Below are 26,913 nucleotides of genomic sequence, written 5' to 3'. Positions count from 1 at the left end.
GACATCAGACACGAAAGAAGAGAGTGGAATTTGGTTTATTCGTTTAGAAAAACCCTTTGAAATATTGACTATGCCACACCTCACTATTTGTGCTTGTACTTTGATCATTTCAGAGCCTGGTGGTCCTTCTTTCACCATTGGCAAAGCTATTTGGTTACTATGGGGCCTGGTATTCAACAACTCTGTACCAGTGCAGAATCCCAAGGGGACTACTAGCAAGATAATGGTGTCTGTGTGGGCCTTCTTTGCCGTCATCTTCCTGGCCAGTTACACTGCCAATTTGGCTGCCTTCATGATCCAAGAAGAATATGTGGACCAGGTGTCTGGGCTGAGCGACAAAAAGGTAATGCATCTGCAACCTGAAAGCATTGTTCTCTTGTCACGAACGTCTTTTGTTTCCTCTTTAATTTTAGCTGGCACATACAGAGTCAGTTTTAGCAGTAATGAGGTTTTGAATGATGATGTTGGTCATAAATGATGTGAGCTTAACATATTAAGAAGATCATGCCCTCTGTTAACTATTGTTTCACCTGTGAGCTAGCATCTCTGCTCTCTGTGTTGATCTAGACTCAGGTTTCCCAAAAGTATAAGTTGAGCGTCCCTGTGAAGTAGTAACCTACATGGTTACCGAAGCTATTGGATGTTTCCTCCCAACATTTTCCCAATATTTTTCATAATATCAAGTCAGTAAAATCAGTAATCGCTTAGAGATTGACACTGATTCATGGAGAATCCAGGCCAATTCTGGAGGACAGGCAACCCCATATTCTATTGACATAATCGACAGTTTCCACAAGAGCTGCTTATTAAGATTCCCCAATAGAAGTCTTAATAATTGGACTTCCATTGGGAAGTTCAATTAAGTGGACTTGATTGGACCATTGGCTAGGTAACTGTAGCCCTTTACCAGGGCTTTTTTTTTTTTTTAAAAGACTCTGAGAGGCCTGGGAACAGAATAGTCATTTGGGCCCTCCCACACACCATGTTGGCCACTGCATCCTGTGTCAGTGTAATAACCCCAATACTGAAGAACTCTTGATCCTGGGATTACATGTTAATTCTTACTTTTATGTTATATGTTTACTTCTTTGAATGAAAAGGATCAATATGATCATTTCAACAACTGAATCATACTTGGCGGGCTCTCCATGTTTCAAGCCTGGGACAATTGCCCCTGTAAAGACCCTGCCCTTTTCAGATCTAATTATGGAGATTCAACACACATGGGAAGGGAAGGCATTGTGATGGCAGCCTCTGGTCCAATTTATGGAAACAGAGACTGTGTCCACTGGAGCTGGCTGCTTGTTTGCAGGTCCCTCCAGCTTCCGTTGCCAGGAGCACAAGCTAAAGGGCAAAAGCTGAAGGACTCTTGGCTGTCTGCTGGGGGCTTGTTGTGGATTCTCTAGCTTCCTTGTTGCTTAGTAATTTTTATATAATATACATAATCATAAGTTACTACATAGAACTGATCTGCTGTTGATAGGTTGCTTTTTCTTGTTAGAAAATTGTATCTGTACTTTGGCTGGGTGGTAGTTGTGCTCTGTTAGCCACTTTGGGGCCTCTTGTAGAGGGAAAAGCAGGATATAATAATAATTATAATTATAATTTGATTTCTATACCGCCCTTCCAAAAATGGCTCAGGGCGGTTTACAAAGAGAAATAACAAATAAATATGAATCCTAAACAATATGAAGCTGAACAGTACATGCAGGTGTTTTATGGTAAGCTGGTTCTTTGAGAGCATTGGATCAGAAGTCACTGGTTTGTGGTGGTAGCAAGCCATGGACTCCTCATTCTCATGGGTTATAGCTGTTCATGAATATAGTGCTGTACAGATTATCCTGCTAAGAGTCGGCACCGACTTGATAGCACTCAATCAGTCAATCAATCCATCGACTAATATATTGTTAGTGCATTTTTAAAATTACTGTTGTTTTATTTCTGTTGGCCAATATTCTGTGCAGTGGAAAGTTGGCATTAGGGACTTTCCAGGGCTGCTGTGCAATGTGAAAGGCAGCCCCAATGGTGTAGTGTGACAGGGAAGCTGTGGAACGACTTAAAAAACTTCTGGACAGTTGTGCAGTTCAACTTGCATTGGAAATAATGGAAGTAGCACTGTGCAGCTGCCTGGAATCAGGCTTGTCTTGTCTATGGCAAGGCTAGAGCCATGAAGATACAGGAGCACACTGCAGGCAGGTAGAGAGCCTGCACTGTCCCCCATTAGATGTCTCCAAGATGGATGACCTGTATTTGCTGCATGGTCAATGTTATTTTTTTAAATTATTCATTATGTCCCCAGTTTCACCTTAGCATGCCATCGATTCTGATGAATCCTGGTATAGATGCTGTTGATTGATGAATAAACATGTATGTTTATTCATCAGTCAACAGCAGCTAAACCAGAATCCATCAGAATCACTGCAGGCACAGATTCACTGCAAAGGCACTGATTCACTGCAGATAAATTCAGAGTCTGAAGTCAATAAGCTATCTTTCCCATATGTGTTTTTTCTTTGGCATGTTGGGTGTTATTTGCACTAAACCATTGCATGGAAAAGTGGCATATTCTGTACCTGTTTGCTCTGTTTTGGTTATCTGCTTGCTGGACTCAGGCTACTAGAGGTTTGTTTTGAGATTATCCTTCAGCTACCTGTACCTTGTATGACTGCTGTTCCCTACAAGACTGCCCTGAGGTTTCTGACATATGTAGTACAGCTGGGCCTGAATGACACAATCATTCAGTCCCAGAGCTTTTACATCTCTCCAGAACATGAATATTTGGGGACTTTTGACAGCCTGTTGATATTAAGAGTCACATGCATATGAAAATGGTAGAACAGCCGGGCAACTTGGGATATAATAACATGTGGCCAAACAGAAGAGTGGTATAAATACAGTGATGTAGATTTTTATTCTGGTAGCCATATGAAATCCATGGTTTCTCCAAAAAATATAGAATAGTTTTGCTTCGTGAGCAGATGTATTTTCAAGAGTAGTTGTTCTACATTAGGATATGGCTGTGTCAATGTATTATCAGGTGAACTGAACTTGTCCACATTTTGTGTTTATTTGGGGAGGAATCCTACACCCTGAGCTCCAAAGTGCTAATTGGGCTCACTCAGTGCTCACAAAGTGCCCATTGGGCTATATGGCAATCAGTGTTCCCTCTAATTTTCACTATCAGTGAGAGGAAAGAGTTCCATTCTGGGTGGCAGTATCAAGGCCGTTTGCACACACCACACTCTCACGCACGTGTGCACACACAAGTAAATAACTTGCAAACATTTTTAACCCCCCCAATTGTTGCGCTAACCTCTGTAAAAAGGGAGTGAGCAAGATGTGACAATACTGGATACACCCTGTTTGGAAGCATCCATAAACTGATCCCATCTCTCTTAACAGTCTGCTGAAAATACAGTCCAAATTAAAATAACCATAGCTCAATATTATGATGAACAGTTCTTTCATACTGCTAAACCTTATCCCCTGCTTCTCCATACTTGACCATGCCTACTCATTGGGCACTTCCTGTTCTGCTCCGTGTAGTACTGGTCAGTTCTTGCTTTCCCGCTTGCAATCACAATAAGAACTGCAACATTTCTTCCATGTGGCAGGATCACAATATGTTTTGGGGACACAGTAGATTGTCTTTTCGCCCTTTACACCTCCAGTTTCTGTTGAATCTGGACATCCATACACTTCAAAAAAGACAGAACAGTAGTACTAACAGTCTGCACACGTGGTTATTGCCTTGCTTTACCTGTGCTTTTTAAAAAGCTGGATATTCTTATTAATAAATGTGATGATTTAAACTCCAGAATAATACAGGAGGACAACAGATGGATGACAGCATCAGGTGATCATCTGTAAAAACTGAGTGAACGAAGTGTGACAATCCCAGATGAAGTACCTAGACTAGAAGTGCCCATTGCCACTAGTGGGCTCTCATTTTCCAGTTCTGTTGTGGAACTGCCTCGGGGCTGATTGGTCGACACCCCCAGTTTGGGAGAATGTGGGGGATTTAGCTCAAAAGGGAATATAGTTCCAATCAGCCTTAATTTCTGCATGTATGAACACAAGAAAATCAGCTTGAGAGAGGTTTTAATTAACAAAAAGGGGTTTATTGACAGAAAAATAATAAGAGCAATAGACTACGTTACTAGGTGGTCCAAATGTTAGAGCATAGGAAGCTGCCATATGCTGAGTCAGACCATAGGTCCATCTCGCTCAGTATTGTCTACACAGACTGGCAGTGGCTTCTCCAAGGTTGCAGGCAGGAATCACTCTCAGCCCTATCTTGGAGATGCCAGGGAGGGAACTTGGAACCTTCTGCTTTTCCCAGAGTGGCTCCATCCCCTAAAGGGAATATTTTACAGTCTCTCATTCATATACAACCAGGGTGGACCCTGCTTAGCTAAGGGGACAAGTTTCCTACCTCAAGACCAGCTCTCCTCTCTGCGATACAATATCAATATGCAATACAAATATGTTTTAAAAACAATACAAAACAAGCAATACAAATATGTTTTTAAAACAGACAATTATAAGGCACATTTAGCTTAAAGTTCCAGATTGTGTGTAAATTTCCACATGGGCTAGAGAGAGTTACTTTTAGATAGAGGGTCAAGGTTTCAAAAATAAGAGAAAGAGATAGATTCAGCCCTGAAGGATCCGGGCAAGAGGTTATATCACCTGTCCTCACGAAGATCCAACTTGGACAGCTGGAGACTAGCGTCTGTCCGGGGAGGCGAAGTGGAAAGCAGGAGAGTTGAAGGAGTTATTGGGGTTGCTCATGAGGAAAGTTCCAGCGTGAGGCCAGCTGGATAGATTGGCAGGGAGATTGATCTCAGACCAGGCACAATAAGATGAGCCTCGGCGTGAGGGCAGCGAATTGGCCAGGCAGGTGGTGATTTTAGCTCGGGTGGCTGCAATGAAGATGGGAACACCAAGGTGGTCTTGCTGGTGTTCTTGTAGTCTGATGGGGTCCCTAGTGAGAGGCACAAGGGAACACTGAGATGTTCCACAGTGGGAGTCCTAGGTGTAATACAAGAGGAAGCACACTGAGTCATGGGGTTAGGGATACTTATATTGCAAAATGTGCCTTGGGGGCACTTTGCTGTTGTCATGCTCTGCTGAATAGGGGAGTCCATATAGGCTCTTTCAGAATGCATTCTGTCTGATTTCCCTACCTGGGTGAGAAGATGTGTGAATTGCCTGCTGTATTCAAGGCTGATTGTAAAGAAAACTAGAGTATGCAGGTGCATCAAAAGAGTATCCTGTGCTGGGACCAGTGGTCTCTCTAACTTTTTTCATCTCTGTGCGGAATGAGATTTGTTCTGGGCGGCACAGAAGCATAGGGAGGCTGGCGGCAGCCTGTGTGTGTCTGCCACTGCGACCCCCTGGCCCCACCCCCCATGTCTGACATCAGACGCAGGGGCCAGGCTAGCCATGCTTCCGCATCTGACATCCGCGCGGCCCCTTTTGGAAAGGAGATCAGCCCACACTGCATTGCGCAGCACTGGGTGACTCTCCCTGCCTTAAAGGCAGGGAGAGCCATTCCGGCTGTGCTGCCAAAGCAGTGCGGGCTGATCTCTCTCCTCAATGGGGCTGCACGGCCCCATTTTGGAGGGACATCAGTCGGCCCGCTGCATTGGCAGTGAGACCAGGAGCTGTTCTCCCTGCCTTTAGGGCAGGGAGAGTCACTCTGGCCATGCTGCCAATGCTGGGACCCCCAGCGTCTGATGTCAGATGCTTGTATGTGTGCCAGGGTCCACACGCATGGCCCCTGATTGGTGGCAGCTCGAGTTCTTTGAACCCATTCGCCCAGTGGTGTCTCCTCCCCGGGGCGGCAGTATCAAGGCACTGTGTGCACACATGCATTCAGAGTGGGACCTTCCTAATTCAACCTGAGCGGGATCTAAAATTAACTGAGTGGACATTGAAATACTTGTGAGTGCATGCATGTGCGCACGCCTTGGAGGTAACAATGGCTGAGACTGACTCTCCCAATAATTCTATAAAAAGTTTCGATGGGCAGCTCTTCAAAGTTATGTCACTGACTCATCTCTATTTTAATGGAGTCTGCTGTTGCATCTTATCTGCCTTTCCTTCCTGGCCTAATTGCTTCGTTAGCAACAAGTGTTCTCTCTCTTGCAAGAGGATGAGAGGAGTTTAGATTTCATTCCAAGGCCAAAATGATCTTGAATGCCAGACACTTGCAGTAGCTAGTTCTGGAGTCTGCTTAGCTGTGGCCCCCTCATAGAAAGAGGGGTGTGTGAATCTAATCTCCTTTTTGATTTGTGGTGCTTATAGCCAAATCTGGGGGCAACCAGTCCACTGCCAACTAAGCAACTTGTGCCCATGTATCACATAGACTGGGAGCTCACATTGCAGAGCAGCTCCTGAGCATAGCAAAGGTGCAACCAGGGAGGCTTCTGGGAGTGGGCAGAATAAGCTTGGTATCAGTTCCCAACAACTACCTTCTTTGTCCAGAGGGAGGAGGTGGCACACGGCAGTGGTGATCCGGCCACGGAGAGGGGGAAATGGGGCAGTACTTCCTGGCCAGGGAGAGGGGGAAATGTGGTGCTGGGTGGTGGTGGTCACAGCAGAGACTTTGTGCCCACCAGAAGCTGCTGTGCAGGCCTGAGGGAAGGTGTGTGCATGGGCACACCTTAGAGGGAACAGTGGTGGCAACCTATCCACCTTTGCCAGTGGTCTCTGTTTGCATTCTTCTTAGCATGTTGTCGGATGGAGCAATTCCATACCAGCCGATCCTCTGCCACATCTTCCAGGCTGCATCTTATTGCAAGTTCTTCCCCAGTGTGCCCTTGTGGAGGACCCAGCTATCCCACTAGACTATCAAGTGTGGAGAATAGCCCTCTATTCTTCCTGACTCCTTCAATCACCACTGCCACCAAGTGGGCTTTTGGTAAGGCTGAGTCCACTGCTACAGCCCATCTAAGAATTCAAAAAAACCAAACCAAACCTTAGTAGAGTAGAAAAGCCTGTAGGAGTGTGGTGGAGACAATCAACAAGCTCTACTATATTAACTAGAAAGTTTTAACTAAAAGCAAAAGTTCCAATTAAGACATTACTTTATAGAACATCACAAATTAATACTCACAGAGCTAGTCAGGGTAACTAGCAATCTGTAGGGTTTTTAACACTGCTCCATTCTAGACAGGCTCTCCTTCAGAATCTTTCTCTTTACTTTCTCTGGCTGGCTGGGCAGACTTCTTTGTTCAAGGGATAGCACAGGTCTGTGGCTACTCCCACACTTTCAGTGATTTCAGCTCAAAGTCCTGGCTTGCTGGCTGGGCAACTCCAGCAGTCTCCAACAACCACCAGTTCTCCGCTTCCTAAGTTCTCTCCCAGCTTTCTCCCTCCAGTAGCCTTTTGCCAGCTCTTCTTCTGCAGACGCTCTCAGCCTGACTCCACTGGACTCCAGCTCTTTTTAGCAGACAGCTCCAGACTGAACTTCTCCAATTCCACTGCCCCCATCCCTCTCAAGCTTCCCCAATATATACACTTCTTCCATCCCATCAGTTACTTAGTTCAGCCAATCAGAACTCAACAAAACGTTCCCTACCTAATTTAAAATCATTTTCCCTCCAAAGCCTAACTGATAGATTTGCCAAAACCAAAAGTGAAACAAGAAAAACACAACTGAACTTTTACACTATACAGACTAGACCAATTATAATAAAAAAACACTTTTACAAGGGAGAAGGGGTTTGTAAGCACAAAAATCAATGTAGGTTTACTATTCATTTAAGTGGGCTTATTTTTTAAAAACAAACAAACCAGGAGGTCTAGGCCTCGTTCCTTCACAGCCCCCTCCCAAGACTTTGTTCTGTTGAGAATTCTCTGTGTACAGGGGGCATGGGCAGGGGCGTAACAAGGTTGGCTTGGGCCCAGAGACAAGATTTTAAAATGCCCCCCCCCCATCACCACCTTCCTCTCCTTCTCCTGGCCCAATGTAGACTCTGCTAACTATCCCAACTAGTTAAAAGGTGTAAATAACAGCACAGCAGAACCAACTAATACAACAGAAGAACTTTACTCATTGCACATATTCCAACTACAGTTACAAGGTGTGCATAACAACAGACCTTGTGAGTGGGAGGAGAGCCTCTTTCTAATATTTTGATTTCTAGAAAGGAGAGGAACCAGTTTCCCAGCAGCATTTGGGAGACTTGACTGAAAGCTGAAATCTTTTCTTTCTGCTGTTAATAGCGATTTGGAGGCTCCTTCCAATTAATGGCAGAAAGTGCACTCCGTACATGTTCTATGGGCAGGTTTAGAGGCTGGGGCCCTGGTCGAGTCAGCAAGTGGAGCCGAGCTAGCAATAGTTAGCAAGTGTGACTATTGTTTTGACTTGGGACCCTATTGGGTAGATTATTCCTAAATATTGGTGACCCCCGGAGAGGTCAGCGAGGTGGGCGTGGGGAGAGCATAAAGGGAGCAGACAAAAGCAGGCTGGCAGCTGCGTGTAAGAGGCATTGCTAGTTTGGCGAACAGGAGCGCACGGAGGTGGCCAGGTTTCTCTGGATTTCCCAGACTAGGAGCCAAGAAAGGGGGTGGGGGACAGCTGGAGAGGTGATCCGGAGTGAGACCGCGGTCTGGAGAAGCGATTTCCCTACAAGAATCCTTCAAATATCACGTCGCGCTGGGGATCTTTGAAAGAATCCTTTGCTTTTCAAAGTCCCGAGGCCCAGAATATTGCGACCAATTCTGTTGGAACATTTGGGAGCTCTCCGTTTTTTAAACAACCCCAGAGTGCTAACATTGCTTCGTTTGCCCGACTCCCTCTTGGGAGGGAGAAAGAAAAGGGAAATCTTGCGCATCCTCCCCCCCCCCCCAAAGTGGGTGCTGGCTTTGAAGTGACTTAAGAAAGAGCGCGCGGCGTTTTGGAGAGGTGAGCAAAACGCACCGGCTTTTGCGCGCAGGGCTGCCTGTTCTGGGACGGGGGGCAGCCGAAGAGGAGAACTACCTGAGGTGCTGGAGGTGGGGGCAGCGCAGCCTCCCCTCTGTGAAAGGGCTCGATCCACCACTGCCCGTTCCTTGCAGGGCAAAGCGTCTGCATGGAGAAAACCGCGAGCGCTGGAGCTGCCCCAGCGGAGGAGCTGGCGGCGCTGGGAAAGGAGGGCGCCGGTGGCGACGACGCCCCCGAAGCCCTGCCGAAGCCACCTTACTCGTATGTGGCCCTGATCGCCATGGCCCTGCAAGACAGCCCCGAGCAGCGCCTGCCCCTGAGCGGCATCTACCGGTACATCGCGCAGCGCTTCCCTTACTACTGTGTGCAAGTGGCAATGCATTACTATTTTTATTGCTAGTGTAAAGCACTTCTGGTGAACCTGGAGAGATGCCCAACAACTACTGCTGCAAAGGAGAGCAACGGGGTCTCTTGACCCCACCCCATCCCCGTCCCGAATGTGCATAACTAACCCCTTACCTGATTCCTGAGCCTCTTGCCGCTCCATTTTTTTTAATGGTAGATCCTAGCTTTCTAGCTTGCTTGCTGCTAGCTAGATTGATTCGTTGGTGGGCACTAGGCAGCACTAGGAATAATGGAGGCGGCGGCGACCTCCTCTTCCTTCCTCGGCAGCACGCGCTAGGCAGCAGCAGCAGCTGAGCATGCGCGTTTCTCTGCACCAGCAGCAGCCAATGGGTGGGGAAAGAGGAGGAGCCCCGTCGGCCACAGAACTAGGCAAAAGGGTGGAGGGTGGGCGGAGGCAGCAGCAGGCAGGAAATACGGCGCTCCGGAACAAAGGTGGAATTTTTTAAAAACATTTTTTTTTAAATACACTTAATCAAGGAAGCTGGGGCCAGCGCTGGGTGGGGGAGGCACGAGACATGTCTCTCGGGTGCCCCCTAAGCTGTGGGCCCCCCAGACAACTGTCTCTCCTTGCCCGATCATCGTTACGCGCCTGGGCATGGGAAGAGCAGACAGCCAGTTGCTAATGGAAAGGCTCAGGAGGGCTTCAGTTGCTGCCAAATTATGCTGACTAATCACTTTTCTCAGCCAAGGTGAAATCTGTGCTATCACACAGACATCAAAAGACTGAACGGTGGGGAACAATCTCTTGTTTCAACCAGGATGGGCAGCAGCAGGAATCAGTACTGGAATTTGCTTCCCTCCTACAGGGACCAACCAACCCAAGATAGGAGGCTACATTCAGCTTTCTTTATCACTCATGAAAGCAGAGTTGTTGGCAGCACCACCAGGGGATTGGATCAATACATTTCCTCAGTAAGAGCTTAACATGTGGACTGGCCCTAAAGCATGGCTCTCTGGTTTGTCTGGAAATTCGGTTACAAGTTCATTAATATTTCTTGATAGTGGCTGTGTAGTTCTATGTTTTGCTTTTAAGGTAATTTAAGTGAAGATAGGTTTGCCAAGACTGAATACAAAAGGAAAGACAGTACAAAATACATGTTTATAGGAAATACAAAAGTGGGCTCATCAGAGATGGCAAACAAGGTAGAGATGGTAAATTTGACATGTACTGTCAAATGAGATAGTCATTTGTTGAAAATGACCCAACTTTCCCCCCTTCCTCTGTTTTCACCTTGGTATCAATTTCTAGATTGTAAGCCCCTCTGGGACAGGCATCTATCATTTCATTCTTTGTAAAGCTCCCATCTGTATTTGTAAGTCAATTAATATTAATATAATTATATAAATCAATAGCAACAGTAATAACAATACTTTCCCTATAAATAATATTGTAATTTATTTATCTGGTTCTCTTTCTTTTTCTCACACATCTACTTTTTATAGTCAAGTTGATAGGTCCATGTTATTGGTTTTAACCCCTCCCCCCCCCAAAAAAATTAACATCAATGGAACATAAATTTATTATTCAGCTTGGTTCCTAGATATGAGCCATAATCTCACAAACCACGCTTGACTATATTAATTTTAAGGCACGAACAATGCATACTGGGATCTCTATATCATCATCAAATACATTAATCTCTGATTTTTTTTGTCATGGCGAAGTGGAAGGATATGTTTGCTTACAATGATTTGGATAAAGATAGAATTTTAGGTACTAGATCCTTGTTCAGTTCTGAATCTGGGAGCATAGAAGGATTCAGTATGAGACGGAGTTTTTGAAGAAAAGACATGCATATTTAGATTTACATGTCTCTACTTTATCTGAATATTGCAAAGCTCCTATGATCCCTAGCTGTCTCAGAATAAACAAAATCCAGGTCTGTTTTCTTTAGATATAGAATTTAAAAACCAATGGGCTTCTATTTTATAGACTTTATGTTACTTATTATAGAACATTATAAGACAGAGATTTCATCTATTGATGATAATATTAAAGAGTTGGAGAAATATCCTTCATTTGAATTGATGTCTCAAAAATTGAAACTTCACATAGAAAAACTGACACTTTTTAAAATTTGAAATGTGGTAAAATTAAGAATTTTAAATGTGATTAATTGGATTATAAAAATGAAAGATTATATCCTTGGTTAAACTAAGAATGATCCTTTGATCTCTCATCTACATCTGAAGTACCTGCAGAGTCTGTCTGATCTTCATTTTCGTTATCTGAAGAGATACCTGAGGAAGTCTGGAAATATACTCTTTTCTGAAATCCCCATTTTTAAATATGTCATTCTTTTTTGAGACTATCACATCAGAGAATAGGGAGATCCCTTATGGACAGGAGAAAATGTAACTAATAGTAAATTTGTCATCCCACTCTTACTAATGCAGAAAAATCCATTCTGAGCAAGGATCTTTCTTACATACCTATTCCACAGTATAAAGTATTTCATACTAGAATTGATGTTTTTAAACTTATTACATTGATCAGACTTAAAGATGCAGAGGTGTCCAGCAACTCCTCTTGTTTGGTTAGACTGGATCATTTTCAGTTTGTGACTCTTGAGGATGTGGACAAGCTGCTCGGAATGGTGTGTCCTACCACCTGTCTACTTGATCCTTGCCCAACGTGGCTTATACTATCTGGCAAGGGGGTTGTTGTGGAGAGCCTGGTGGCAATTATAAATACCTCTTGGAGGGAGGGCAGGATGCCACCTTGTTTAAACGAGGCAATTATTCCTATTCTTAACCTATTCTTAAGAAGCCTGCCTTGGACCCCTTGGAGTTTTGTAGCTACAGGCCTGTCTCCAACCTCCCATGGCTGGGTAAGGTGATTGAGAGGGTGGTGGCCTCCCAGCTCCAGGCAGTCTTGGAGGAAACTGACTATCTAGACCAGGGATTCTCAAACTTGGGTCCTCAGGTGTTATTGGACTTCAACTCCCATAATCCCCAGCCTCAGTGGCCTTTGGTTGGGGATCATGGGAGTTGAAGTACAATAACACCTGAGGACCCAAGTTTGAGAATCACTGATCTAGACCCATTTCAAACTGGTTTTTGGATGGGCTATGGGATGGAGACTGCCTTGGTCAGCCTATTGGATGATATCCAATTGGGACTTGACAGAGGAAGTGTGACTCTGTTGGTCCTTTTGGATCTCTCGGCAACTTTCGATACTATTGACCATAGTATCCTTCTGGAATGTCTGGGGGAGTTGGGGGTGGGAGGCACTGCTTTGCAGTGTTTCCGCTCCCACCTTTCTGGCAGATTCCAGGTGGTGTCACTTGGAAACTGTTGCTCTTCAAAATCTGAGCTTTTATATGGGGTCCCTCTGGGCTCCATACTGTCTCCAATGCTTTTTAATATCTACATGAAACCGTTGGGAGAGATCATGAGGGGATTTGGTGCTGGGTGTTATCAGTATGCTGATGACACCCAAATCTATTTCTCCCTGTCAGCATCATCAGGAGAAGGCATATCCTCCCTAAATGCCTGCTTGGAAGCAGTAATGGGCTGGATGAGGGATAACAAACTGAGACTGAATCCAGACAAGACAGAGGTACTTATGGTGCAGGGTCGTCACTCGGGAAGTGATATTGATCTACCTGTTCTAGATGGGGTCACACTTCCTTAGAAGGAACAGGGGCCTTCTTTGTTGTTGCCCCGAGACTTTGAAACTTGCTTCCTGTGGGTATAAAAGTCTCCCCATCTCTAGCAGCTTTTAAAAAGTGTCTAAAGACTTGTCTTTTTACCCAGGCCTTTTAGCTTTTTAACTTTGTAACTTTTTAAATTTTGGATTATTTATTGATTATTTTAAACTGTTTTTAGTATTTAATTGATATTTTTTGTTTGTTTGTTGTGAACCACCCTGAGACCTTGGGTTGGGGCGGTATAAAAATGTGCTTGCTAAATAAAAATAATAATAAATAAAGAGCATTTTGAGAATTTGACAGCTTTACCATATGATAGTTTCAGATTGAAATCTACATTTGTACCATATTCATCTAATCCACAAATTAGTATTTTTGAGAAAGTGGTCCTAAGAGATATAGACAAATTGTGGGGGGTGGGGGAAGACCTGTAAGAGGGATCACAGTCTTACAGTTTAAGAAAAACCAGCTTTATCATCTTTAGAAAACAGTCCTAATATTATTTATTCATTTAAGATATTTATACCCCAACACTCCTTTACACTACTGCTCGGGGCGGCTCACAACATTAATAAAAAGATACAATGTAAATGTAAAATAAGACCAGTAAATTTAACCAAGTTTAAGTGAAACAAGTTAAACCAGGCTAAACCCACATTTAATATTACATTTTTTAAAAGTTCCAAATTAAAAGATATTTTACAAGCTAAAAACTGAGAACTATAAAAACTAAAGAACCTACCAGATATAAACAGAGATGGAACATTAAAAAGCCTCTTTAAAAGGATGTGTTTTCATTTGTTATTTAAAAATACTGAGGGGAGGGAGCATGGTGAAGCTATTCAGGGACGATGTTCCAAAGGCAAGGCGCCACAACCAAAAAGGCCCTGTCTCTTATAATATTATTATAAAACCTGCTGATAAAGGGGCAGCTATTGTTTTGCTGGATAAGGTAAATTATTTATCTGATTATATCGGCAACTTAATGATGGCAGTTATAAACATATCAGATTTGATCCAAAAAAAGATATTCAATTTATCATAAAAATTGTGATACGAGGCTGTGACTTTAGGTTATGTTTCTGAGACCATTGGCCAATTTATGTGTAATGAATATGCCAAAAATTCACAAACCCAGTTTCCCCCCTCCAGATAGACCTATAGTATCAGGTACTGGTTCAGTATTGGAGCCATTGGCTCAGTTTTTGGATTCATTTTTACAAACTATGGTATGTACATATTACATTAAAGATACAAAGCATTTTATCAATATTATAGAACACTAATCTTATCTTATCTATTCATTCATTCAACATTTTCTTTTGTTACTTTGCATATTCAGTCTTTGTACACATTAATTCTACATGAAGATGTTAGAATGGTCAACACATCTTATTTTGATTCTAGACCTAATTTGGACCCCCCTACACATTTCTGGTTGGATTTGTTAGACATTATTTGGGGTGGGTGGTGGGGAATTGCTTTGAAGATAAATATTATTTACAAATTCAGTGGGTTGCCATGGGTAGCCTGGTTTCTCCCAGTATTGCAAATTTGTATATGGCCCATTAAGAAACTAATGTTATTTTGAACGATGTTAATAATACTTACAAAACGTTTTTCTTATATTATGGTAGATTTATTGTTGACATCTTCATCATTGTACAATCTGATTGTTCTATACTTTCATTTTTTGATTGGATTAATTCAATTGACCCACATATACATTTTAGTAGATATACTTTATTTTATTTATTTTATTTTTCAGATTTGTATACTGCCCCAAACTTCCTTCTCTGGGAATAAAACCTTAAAATAATTTAAAACCACAGTCCAGTTTAAAAGCTTGGGTGAAAAAAAAGTCTTTAGAGACCTTTGAAAATTCGTTAGAGATGAGGAGGCTCTATCTCAGCTGGAATGCATTCCAGATTCTCGGGGCAGCAAAAGAGAAGGCCCATAGCTGCATAGCCACCAGATGAGCTGGTGGCAACTGTAGATGAACCTTTTCAGATGATCTCATTGAGCGGTGGGGCTCATAACGAATAAGACGTTATCTTAAATACCCAGAGCCTAAAATGTTTAGGGCTTTATTGGTTATAACCAGCACCTTGTATTTTGCCTGGAAACCTATCGATAGCCAGTGTAGTTCTTTTAGTATAGAAGCAATATAGTCTCTTCGAGATGACCCAGAGACCAACCTGGCTGCCACATTCCATACCAACTGCAGTTTCTGGACTACATACAAAGGCAGCCCCACATAGAGCGCATTGCAGTAGTCAAGTTTGGAAGTTACCAGCATATGCACCACTATTCTGAGGTCATTTATCTCAAGAAACGGTCATTTATCTCAAGAAACGTCATTTATCACCAATCACAGACAGTCTGCAACTCACATCACCTTCTCATTACTGTGCATGCCTTTTTGAACTTTTTTGAATTCCCCCCTTTTTTATTTTAACTTACCCCCCTCTCGGGGGCTTCTCAAAGGTGGTGGGGTGTATGTGTCCATGGAGGTTCCCACTCCCCCCACCAGCCTTCCTTTTTGTAAAAATTGTCTGGTTTGGGCGTTTTCGGCCCTTTCCGGGCCTATTCCCTGGCATTGCAGCCATGTTGGGGGCTGCCGCACCTGTGCAATGGGACCCTTCATGGCTGGGTCATGATGCAGCCCATGCAGGGTCCCACTGCACAGGTGTGGCAGCCTCCAAAATGGCCCCCACACTGGGGAATAGGCCCAGAAAGGGCCAAAGTTGCCTGAACTTGCAATTTTTACAAAAAGGAAGGCCAGCAGGGGAAGGAGGAACCTCTGTGGCCCCTCCCTTGGAAAAGCCCCCCGGAGGGGGTAAGTTAATTTCTTTTTAATTTTCCCCCCATAAATGTTCGAACCCCACCCAAACTGAACCAAACAAGTGGCGGGGGAGGGGGAGGTTCTGAAGGGGGCCAAAACCAAACTGGCCCAATGTGGGCCAGGTTTGGTTCAAACTCAAACCAAACTGGGCTAGGTGGTTTTGTGCACACTCTGATCAATAGCATTGAAAGCTGCCGAGAGATCCAAAAGTACCATACCAACAGAATCACACTCCTTCTGTTAATTCCTAATTGGAGATCATCCATCAGGCCAACCAAGGCAATCTCCACCCCAGAGCCTGCCCAAAAGCCAGTTTGAAATGGGTCTAGATAATCAGTTTCCTCCTAAACTGCCTGGAGCTGGGAGGCCACCACCCTTTCAATTACCTTGCCCAGCCATGGGAGTTTGGAGATAGACCTATAGTTTCTTAACGCTGAGGGATCCAATGCAGGCTTCTTCTGAAGTGGTCTAATGATTGCTTCCTTAAGACAGGAAGACATCCTGTCCTCCCCAAGAGGAGCACTTATAATACCTACCAGGCCTTCTACAACAACCCCCTTGTCAAGAGAGCAGGTGGTAGGCTGCACCATTCCAAGCAGCTTGTCCATATCCTCAGGAGTTACAAACTGAAACTGATCCAGCCAAACCACATAAGAGGAGTTGCTGGTCACCTCCGCAACAGACACTGCAACAATTTTGTGTTCTGAATCCAAGTCGACCCAAATACAAGAGATTTTATCCATTAAGAACTCAAAAACATCACAATGGGTAATTGATGGTTCCAGATTCTGATTCAAGGGAGAAATTGAATAATGACCATTCTTTTTCATTCTTAGATGTCACAGTATACAAGGAGGCTAATAACATTTTGGTTAAGGTATATCATAAACCTACAGCTAGGCTTTCTATCGTTCATTATAAAAGTTTCCACTATAGACACATCAAAGATAATATCCCTTTTGACAATTTTTAAGATTAACTACATGAATAGTCATATCTTTCACCAACAAAGGGACGTATATTCTCAGGGATTAAGAAATAGGGGTTTTCCCCCACATATTATTGTACATGCTTCAAAATGTGCAGATGGAATAGCTAGACATACATTATTTGCAGATAGACTACCTATTATTTGATCTGAATTGTTTTGGTCTATGGAATTCAGTCCCTTAGCAAGTTCCATTAAAAGTATTATAAAGAGACATTGGCATATTGTACAACATCCTCCAGACTGGGATACACCACCAAGTATGGGTTACTGAAGGATGTTCAACTTAAAGGATCAGTTGGTAGACTCAGATATTAATCACACTATAATGAGTTTAAATGCTGTTAGATTCACACATCATTTTAGGGGTGGCAATTGCTCCCAAATTGATGCCAAAAGAGTGTTTAGTCTGTCAGTAAAAGAAATGAATGTTCCCTTACTATGGTTTAGCCACCATTTCGTGAATATGTTTGTGTGAGTGGATTAAATTAAAACCTGTTCTACTTTTCTAATGGTTGTTTTAAGTAGAACAAGTGATATTCAGTCTTTGCAGATTAAGCCATTTGTCAATCCCAACAATGGTTATTCAATAACATTAAAATCCTTTACAAATTGTCTTACGTTTCATGTCATATATATTATTTGCCCCTGTTCACTTCTTTACATGGATCAAACTAGTAGACTGTTAAAAATTCGTATAATTGAACAGAAAAGGAAAATTAGAACTGGTAATTTAGAGGTCCCTTTCATGGGACGTTTTCTGGAACATAATCATGGTGTGGATGATTTAAAGTTCTTTGCTAGTGAAAATGTTTTTGCATCTGGCAAGAAAGGAATGGATCCAGGAATTAAGTTATTCCAATGTGAAACATTCTAGGTTTCCAATTTGAACACCTTAGTCCTGTATGAACTCAATTGGATTTCTTATCCTTGCTGTAAAAAATTATCCAGGTTTCTGGCCTATGTCTATTAAATACAAATATTGTTGTAAGTCTTTTCAGAATCGGATTCTATCTTTGGGTAGTATACCTTTAAATCTTCAGTTACAGAGTTATTGTCTTCCAGCTGGTATATAAATTGTGTCTGTGCAAGATGTGGCTTGAGTAGTTTTCTACCTTGCTGGAATGGTATATCAAACTGGTGCTTTAGCATATTTTATTGAAGAAATAGTGGTGATTTGATGTATTATGAATTTTATACAAGTTTTTTTCTGAATTTCTTCTCATTTTACAATATGTTGCTTGATATAAGCTGTCTTTTGTATTGTGTTTTTGAGTTTTTTTCATTTCAAGTACTGATTAAGGGTTTGTAGAAGATGTTCGAATAATTTTCTGTCTTATTAACATTACAGCAAGTAGGCTGTTTCAATATATCTTAATTATAGCTGGTTCTATGTATTGTGACTTCTTTACAGATTTTTTGCTTCACATTTCTATAATATGTCACTTGAAGCAAGGCATATTGTGAATTTTATGAGATATAATGCACTTACATGCATATGATTATTAACTAGAATATAATTGAGTTCTATTATTTTTCAAAGAGTGGAGTCTGGAGCATATGGATCAATATCACCAGTGTTATCAACAAGTTTATGGAATTTCTTCTAAGACTTGTTGCTTTAGTATATCTTTCTTGTATAGTATAGCAAGCTGGTTGCATTATTATTTCTTGTTTACACAGTCAGACAGGTGTTAGTGACTGGTTTGTTTTATCCAGACATCGAGTCCTTCCCAAGGACCTGGGATGCCAGAATTTTATTGTCAATTGTTATAGATATCATCGCAGAATATAGGCTGTTCCCAGTAAAGCTGCTTTTTGTAATTGGCTGATGGTGATTTCTGTGGCCCCTATGGTGTTGAGGTGCTCTTCAAGGTCTTTTGGAACTGCACCCAGGGCGCCAATTACCACTGGGATTATTTGGGTCTTCTTCTGCCACAGCCTTTCAATTTCAATTTGTAGATCTTTGTATTTTGTGATTTTTTCTATTTTTTCCCCTTCTATTCTGCTATCCCCTATTATTATTATTATTATTATTATTATTATTATTATTATTATTATTATTATTACTACTACTACATTTATATCCCACTCTTCCTCCAAGGAGCCCAGAGCGGTGTGTACTACATACTTGAGTTTCTCTTTCACAACAACCCTGTGAAGTAGGTTAGGCTGAGAGAGACGTGACTGGCCCATTATATATACCACTAGTATATCTTCTTGAAGCAATTAAGGGTGTGTGAGCTGACTTGAATTGAGCCAGGCTTGAATTCGAGCCAGCTTGGTTCAAAGACTCATGCTCGAACTGAACTGGCCGCATGAAAATGGAAGCCAGTCTGAAGTCGAGCCAAATCCGGCTCGAAACTCTGTCTTGTAAGCTAGCTCCACGGGCTGGAGGGCTATACTTGTAAAAGGGAATCTGGTAAGGGCTTTTCCATAGTAAGTATGGGAGGGGTGTGTGGAAAAAGGTATTATTTACCTTAAAAAAGAGAATCTACTGCTGGCAGCAGTGGGGGCTCCTCCAACCCTCCCCCCACCAGCCTCTTAAATGACAGACCAGTCAGGCTGTAGCCCGTTTTGGGCCGCTACGCACACACAACCACCATTAGAGTTTTTCTCCATGTGTGTTTAGAGGACATCTGCATCACCATGCAAATTGTGTGGTGATACAAATGGCCTCCGCACATGTGCGTAGGTCACTCTAATGGTGTCTGCATGTGTGAGGAGGCCCAAAACAGGCTGCAGCCTGACCAGCCGTTCATTTGGGAGGCCAACAGAGGTTGGGGGTTGAAGGAGCTTCTGCTGTCACCACAACCTTGAACTGACTGCAGCTTTTCTTTTAAAGATAAAGAATACCTATTTTCTTGCCCCACCGCACTTACTATAGAAAAGCCCTTTACTTGTCAAGGGGAATCCTTGTCGGTTTCCCTTTCCAAGTATACCCCTTGAACCGACTCAACAGCCGGACCAGACTGGACCTGCCGCCTGTTTCGGCTTGAATCCAGTGTGGCCGAACTAGGAAAACAAGTTCCCTGTCGCACCATAGAAGCAATAGAGGTGATTCTACACATCAATGGAACATATGGATTAATACCACCAGTGTTATCAAGTTGCATTGAAGCCTTTTAATTTCTTTAAGATTGTTGTCCACTTGACAAAGTTTGACAACAAAATGGAGGTCACCGTGTCACCGTTGTGGATTTGTGTGATATAGATTGTATTGACTTAAGTCAATACAAACAGCGGCACTCCGCCCAGGATCCCGTGTAGGGCAGTGATGCCCTGCCCGGCATTCCTGCAGGGCAGCAGCATGGCTCTGGCCTCTGAACATGCACAGAGGCCCCTCACATGTGCAAAGGCTAGGGCCACACTGCCGCCCCGCATGGGATCCCAGGTGGAGTGCTGCTACTTGAGGCAGATTGCAAGTGTTGCCCCAACATTGGTAAGCACCTGTTAATGTATTTAAAAATAAATAAGGCAGGTATGCCTCATTCCCCCACCCCCTGTGCTGCCCTCACTGGCCACTAATGATTAAACTTGCCTTTTGAGGAAATTGGGTTAGAACTGAGGTGCCCGGCAACAGACTCCAGTTCTCAGCAGGATGTTTGTTATAATACAACACAGGAAGTTTCTTTGGCTGCGGACCTCCCCTTGTCAGGTGGATAGGAACATGATTGGCTTGAAGTTCTTCACAGAACTCTTACTTCAGCCATTGATCTTTGACACTTTTGCAAGGGAGGGGAGTGCTGTTATTGCACTATGATATAGGGAAAACAGAACTGAAGTCGTTTAACCATAGTCATGTGTGGTCTGTGACAGCACAAGTATTTGCAGCCTAAGATTTATTGTAGAGTTTTCCGATTTGGCCTTTTAAATTTTTAATTTTCTTGTGCTCTCCAATAGAAGCTGCTTTGTTGGAAGAAAATAGGCTGATTAGTTCTAAAGCTATGAATGTTTAAATACATCAATGTGTGATATATTTCTGCCTCTTCTGGGTTTCTTCTTCTTCTCCCCTTTAAATCTCAGCTCAAAGTGGAGCGGCTTAAAACACTGGTGTGACTGTGATGTGCTTTGGCTTTGACTCATTCCTCACAGGATCCTCTCTCTTCTACAAGACTGCAGGGATTAATGGTGGTAAAAACTTGTAATGGGACTCTTCAGGATTAATGGGAGTACAAGTGCCCCCCCCCCCCAGTACCTTAAGTAGATAAGGCCTAAAGACATGCAAAGAATAGATGTGCTGACTTTTTTGGCTTGATTCACTCCTGCAAGAAGAGGTAACTGAACATTTGCCAGTGGTCTCTGCTGTACTTGGGGCAAGATGGAAAGGAAGGAAGACTCAGCACGTGATTTAAAGGGCGAGACTTTTAAGGTGTTGCTATCATTACTCTACTTTGCCTCTTCCTCTTCTCTTACTGTGGTATCATATGATGATTCTTTGCTGTTAAATTTCTGTTACTGTTTTCCTTTTCCTTTTCCAAAAATTGACAAGAAGGGGCCTGCTGAATCAGACAAAAGGCTATATCAATATCCCATTCAATATCCCATTTCCAACAATGGCCACCAAAGGCAGCTCAAGATCTTTGGGAACCTGAAATGGGGAGTCAAATGCCACCCCCTCTCCCTTTTCTGGCAGTGTACAACAGAAGCTGCTACTTCTCCCCTCCTCCTTTTGTGGTGAATTTGAAAGGGAGGAGAGGGATGGAGTGGAAGAGAAGGAGAGAAGAGTGGTGGGTAGACACTCTAGCCCACCACTCTCCTCTCCTCCACTTCTTCTTCCACTCTGTCCTCCCTTTCAATTTCACCACAAGAGGAGGAGGAGGGGAGAAGTAGCAGCTCTTCATGCCTGCTGGCTGGGCACACTAGATTGCTGCCATGCTCCACCATGTAAGCGAGGGGAGGGAATGGAATCTGATGGCATGGCTCTAACACATTCCCACAGCTTCTGCTTAGCATAGAGGAAGCTATATAAGTGACACTCCATACTGAATACCACAGAGCTACATGTTTCTTTTGGCTCCTTTCTAGCTTCATAACTGGTTTTGCCTTCGAGTATTTTTTATTTTAAATGTGAGGTTAGATAAGATTTCTATTGAAGCTTACTGTAGGTAGAGGAAGGAAATTCACAGCTCTGGTCTCCTTTCCCTGCTTAACTTGAGTGGCTTCTTATTTTTTTCTTCTTATCTAAAAATATTAAGCTCCTTTGGCCTTTCTAGCTCAGTATTGTTGATTCTGGCTTGCAGCAGCTCTCCCAGGCCTCTGGCTAGGGTATGTTTTCCTTCTGTAGGAATTGTGTGAGTGAATTGCTTATCCCTCTTTTCACAAGTCTAGTGTAACATGCAAAGAGGGAAATCACACATCTTCCCCCATGGGGAAAGATGTGTGCTTCAGATATGAGTAGAATTATGTAAGATGCTTATATATTCTGTTCCTGGTGTGAAGAGGAGACATCTTACATCTATGCATTGACTTCTCGAAGTATTCCCATGAATGCATACATATAAAAACGTTTTGCTGGAATTGATTACCTACACAACACTTCTTGAACTGCAACCATAGAAAAATTTGCCTTTGGGTTACTACATAAAAGTTGTGTGGGAAACTCAGCAAAAGATAAGCTTCTTCATTCAACATGCATTGCTACGTGTGTTCTGTAGTTATATTTGGATCATATGGAAAATTCAATTTTGCAAGATATTGGCCCTTTTTTAGACCACCCAAATAAAGTATTCATCTTTATGATCAGGGTATCCTTCAACTCTCTTAACACAATCTGAATTTGAATTACGGGGACTGCATTAATTGTTCTATAGTTTGTTCTATTTATTCATCATATTTCTACTCTATGATTTTTGTTGAGTACCGGTTGCTGTTCAAGACGGGATACAGGTCTAGACAAATTGCTGTTCTGGTCTAGTTGACAACTCTTAAATTTTTACACAGCACCACTCTGTTGTTGAAGATATGATGTAGCTTAGCAACAAGGCCAGTGTATTTAGTACCTTGGTTGCAAGATACAGCTCTGATCAGAAATTCAAGATGATCAGAGAAGAGGCCGTGTAACCCTGAATTACTAAGCAGTCCAGTTTTAATGAAGAGATTGCAGAGATTTGGGTTGTATGTAGGGGCTGAACCAAACCACTGAATGATCTTCCTGTATACGGTTTACAGTCAGTAACTATTAACTGCCAATTAGATCCTTGCATTGATTTTAGCCATTTTGCAAGAACTATGAGACTGAATATAGGATGAATATTTATATGTTGCTTTTCAACAAAAATTCCCAAAGCAGTTTACATAGACATAAATAAAATGGCTCCCTGTTCCCAAAGGGCTCACAATCTAAAAAAGAAACATAAGATAGACACTAGCAGCTAGGGATGTGCGGAACCGGTCCAGCGGTCTGCGGTTCGTGATCAGACCAAACCACCACCCCGGTTCCGTTGGACCGGAACCGGACCACCAGGTCCAGTCCAGCAGATCCGTGAACTTTATTTTTTAAAAAACATAAAACAAGTACCTGTAGTCCTTTTGGGGGGCTTGCTATAGCCACGGGGGGGGGCTTCCTCATCACTGCTGCGGCCAGGTAAGCAAAGCCATTTTGGCCCTTTCAGGTCTCCGTACAAGCGAGCAGCTGCCGCACATGCACAAATGCCCTCTGCGAGGCTGTGGGGGGGCTTCGATGGGGGCCAGACCGAACTGGCCCGGTTCCGTTCGGGGTTGGTTTGGCCTCGAACTGAACTGGGCCGACAGTTCTGTGCACACCCCTACTAGCAACAGCTACTGGAGGGATCCTGTGCTGGGGGTGGATAGGGCCTTGTGGCTTAGTGTAGTGGTTAAGAGACTGAGCTATGAGTCAGGAACCCTGAGATTCAAATTTCACCTCTGCCATAATAAACTCACTAGGTGGCCTTAGACCATTGTTCTTCATCATAAGGACTGGGATCCAGTGGCAGCTCCCATAAACTTCAATGTGGCTCTCTGACTAATTGCTTATTGGGAGTGTGTGAAGTTTCAGCTGAAGCTGAATACTCTGCATATTCTCCCTGTCACCACATGGAGGTGATTGCTCCCACCGTGTAGTGCTGCACTTAGCTCAGTTCTAGTGGGGGTCCTCTAGCCCCTGCATCATCCTGGAAGGCATACACACTGACTGCTGGGAAGTGTAGTCCTTCCCAGTATCTTCCCCATAGAGCTCTTAAGAGAGGGCTCCGTCTCTCTTAAAAAGCCCCTCCCAACAATGAGGAAAGCGCAGCTGCGTGTGGTGGTCAGCACTGTGGGAAATGGCTCTCATATTGAAGTTTCTATTGGCAAAGTGGCCTCTACTTGAAAAATAGTGAAGATCCCTCTGCCTTGGGCAGTATCCTCTCCAGCTGCAATATGGCAATAATAATACTTACCTACTTTATAGGGTCCCTGTAAGGATTACAAGATAATGCACATGAAGTGCTTTGAACACTCACTCAAATGCGAAGTTTTATTATTGTTTAAACTTGCTGTTTTATTTTGTCTCAGAATTGCTCAATAATTGTTTTTGTTCCTTCAGCCATGATTGAAGGCTCCAGGGAGGGAATCCATGCAGACAGGCTGCAACATGACAAAGCAGGCCGATTGACACAGGGCCGGCTCAGTGGTTGGGTATGTCACGCATCCCTGAGTTAGGCCTCCTCCACTGCGTGCCCACCCAATGGGAACCTCCCATGCGAAGGACTGAGCGGGCATGCCCCATCCCTGCTGCCTGACTGCTTGCTCTCCATCCTTGCTTGCCACAGTGAAAAGGGGCTACGTCCTCCACTCTCACCCACCACAGTGAGAAGATGAGATGGTCTGCCATGGAGAGAAAAGCATGGGGCAGGGATGGGGAGCGCCTACCTTCTCTCCTTGTTATTGTGGACATCCCCCTTCTTCTGCTGGTTCACCACGATGCATTATGACATCACCACGTGCAACACTGCCATTATAACACACCACAGTGGGCCAGCAGCAAGAATAGAGTGACAAGCACAGTGTGAGAGTGAGATAGAAGGCTAAGGCGATGTTAACCTTCCTCCTCCTCTGTTTCCTCTGTCACCTGCTGAGGCCTTGAGCACTTTCCCAGCAGGACAATCACAGACTCTGAGGTGTAGCAGCATCACAGTGGGGATATACATGCAAATAATACATACATTATACTGAGTTAGATGATTGGTCTGTCTCTAATCAGTGCTGCTTACTCTGACTGGCAGCAGCTCCCCAGTGTTTCAGACAGGAGCCTTTCCCATCCCTACTTGGAAACGCCAGAGATTGAACCTGAGAATTTCTGAATTGAAAACAGGTCAGGTGTTCTACCGCTAAGCTACAGCCTCTCTTCTTTAGAGTTTGCCTTTGGTTTGATTCCTCTTCTCTTGAGACTAGAGAAAGGTGTGTCTGAGAGGATTTTCAGCACTGCGTAAAAGCCTGGTGTTTCCGAGGAGATAGTGAAAAATGTTTATCTGTTCAAGATTCAGCCAGCTTGGGACTCATGAGAGTTGCATTCAGTTTTTTGCCCACTGTGGTCTTGTTGGGGCTATGTCATTAGGAAATGTATCTGATTTAGCCAATTAGCCACATGTGCCTTTGCTTTGATTTCTACCACAGATTTTTGTAGTTCCACTGGTGTGCACAATTTTTCAGAACCCACTTTCGAGGAAAATCTGTTGGCATATAAATGTGTCAGTTTGGTGTATGAATGCACCTTTCTCTCAAGGTTTGCCAGCTAGTGAAGATCCAATCATGTGGGCTTGCATTCCCACATCTTGCTTGATGATCAGATATAATAAACTATTGCTATGTGAATTGCTTTGAGAAATCTTGTTGATAAGTGGTATACTTGTTGAAAAGTGGTATTGGAACGTGCATCCCATCAAAAGAAAAGGAAAGCATCTGCATTTGACTTGCATATGTATGTATATCCAAATGCACATCTACAGGAAGCAATAAACAATTGCTCATTCCAACGTGGATCCCATTTGTGCCCATAGTCCCTAAAAGCAAGTCTATCTGAGACACTCCAAGAGTTTCTGTGAAAATCTGAAAAAAATAGGGCTGGGGGAAAAATCAATGAAAATAACCAGAAAAGTAAGATCTTATACACCCCTAGTTTTGAGCTGGACCTGCATAAGTCTGTTGCTGCCTGTTTGCCCAACATGCAGGTATGATAATGAGAGCCAACCTTTTTAAAATCACCCAATTGGTGTTGGTATAGGATCAATAGAATTTGTTTTATGTACCATGCTTCTAGTTCAATTCTAGTTAGGAATGTGCACAAAACAGATTTTTCATTTTGTTTTGAGCTCAAAAAAAAAATGCAGATGGCCAAAACATTTTGTCACAACAGCGGTCAACCTGGTTATTTTCAACAGAACAAAACTCAAAATGTGTCAAGTATTTTGGCCATAGGGAACAATGGAGAAACTCTAAACACCCCATTGTTCCCCATGGGTAGCATCTAGGGACACCAAAGTGGGTTGAGTGGTAGGGCATGAAGGGTGCTACTTACCACCCAACCCACAAACGAAATAGGCAAGCAGGTGATTTTTTAAACATATTTTTAGCCTTTCCCCCTAACCCCCTTAGATTGCAAGCCAATCAGAAGCTAGTGCCAGAAAACCAATCAGCAAGGGAAAAAACAGGCCTCCAAAATGGCACTCATAATGTTTTGAATTGAAATGAGGTTGTTTTGTTCTGAGCTTGAAACAGGACCTTTATTTAAAGGGCGTTTTGTTCTGAGATTGAGACATTCGAAACAGCCAGTTTCAAGTCCAAATGTTTTGCACATCCGTAATGCTAATGTACTGAAGTGGAAGAGTTTCCAGTCCAGATGTCTCTTAGAGGTACAGGTTCTACATGGATCCCTTGCATGTCCATGGCAGCTCACTCCATAAGAGGCTCAACTCAGTGCCAGCTAATATTCAGCACCCTTCTTATAGTGCAAAGTTTGGGGAGATTTCAGCTTTTATGAGAGATGTGAAAGGGGGCAAAGCATTTTAGGGGACAGGGCCATAGTAGAGAATCTGCTTTGCATGCAGAAGAAGGTCCCCAATTCAATCTCTGGCATCTCCAGGTAAGG

General features: G+C 43.2%; 1 protein-coding gene across 6 annotated transcripts in view; it reads left to right on the top strand.

Moving 5' to 3' along the window:
• GRIN2B (glutamate ionotropic receptor NMDA type subunit 2B) overlaps positions 1-26,913 on the top strand; it is a 366,073-nt gene that overhangs the window by 287,792 nt on the left and 51,368 nt on the right. For all 6 annotated transcript variants that reach the window (XM_053252651.1, XM_053252649.1, XM_053252650.1 and 3 more), the window contains one exon: positions 114-343. In XM_053252651.1, the coding sequence (XP_053108626.1) occupies positions 114-343 (230 nt within the window). The remainder of the gene's footprint in view (positions 1-113; positions 344-26,913) is intronic.

This window comes from Hemicordylus capensis, chromosome 5 (assembly GCF_027244095.1).
Source record: "Hemicordylus capensis ecotype Gifberg chromosome 5, rHemCap1.1.pri, whole genome shotgun sequence".
Classification (NCBI taxonomy): Eukaryota; Metazoa; Chordata; class Lepidosauria; order Squamata; family Cordylidae; genus Hemicordylus; species Hemicordylus capensis.
The sequence above is the reverse complement of the archived record's forward strand: the minus strand, read 5'-3'. Positions and strand labels throughout refer to the sequence as shown.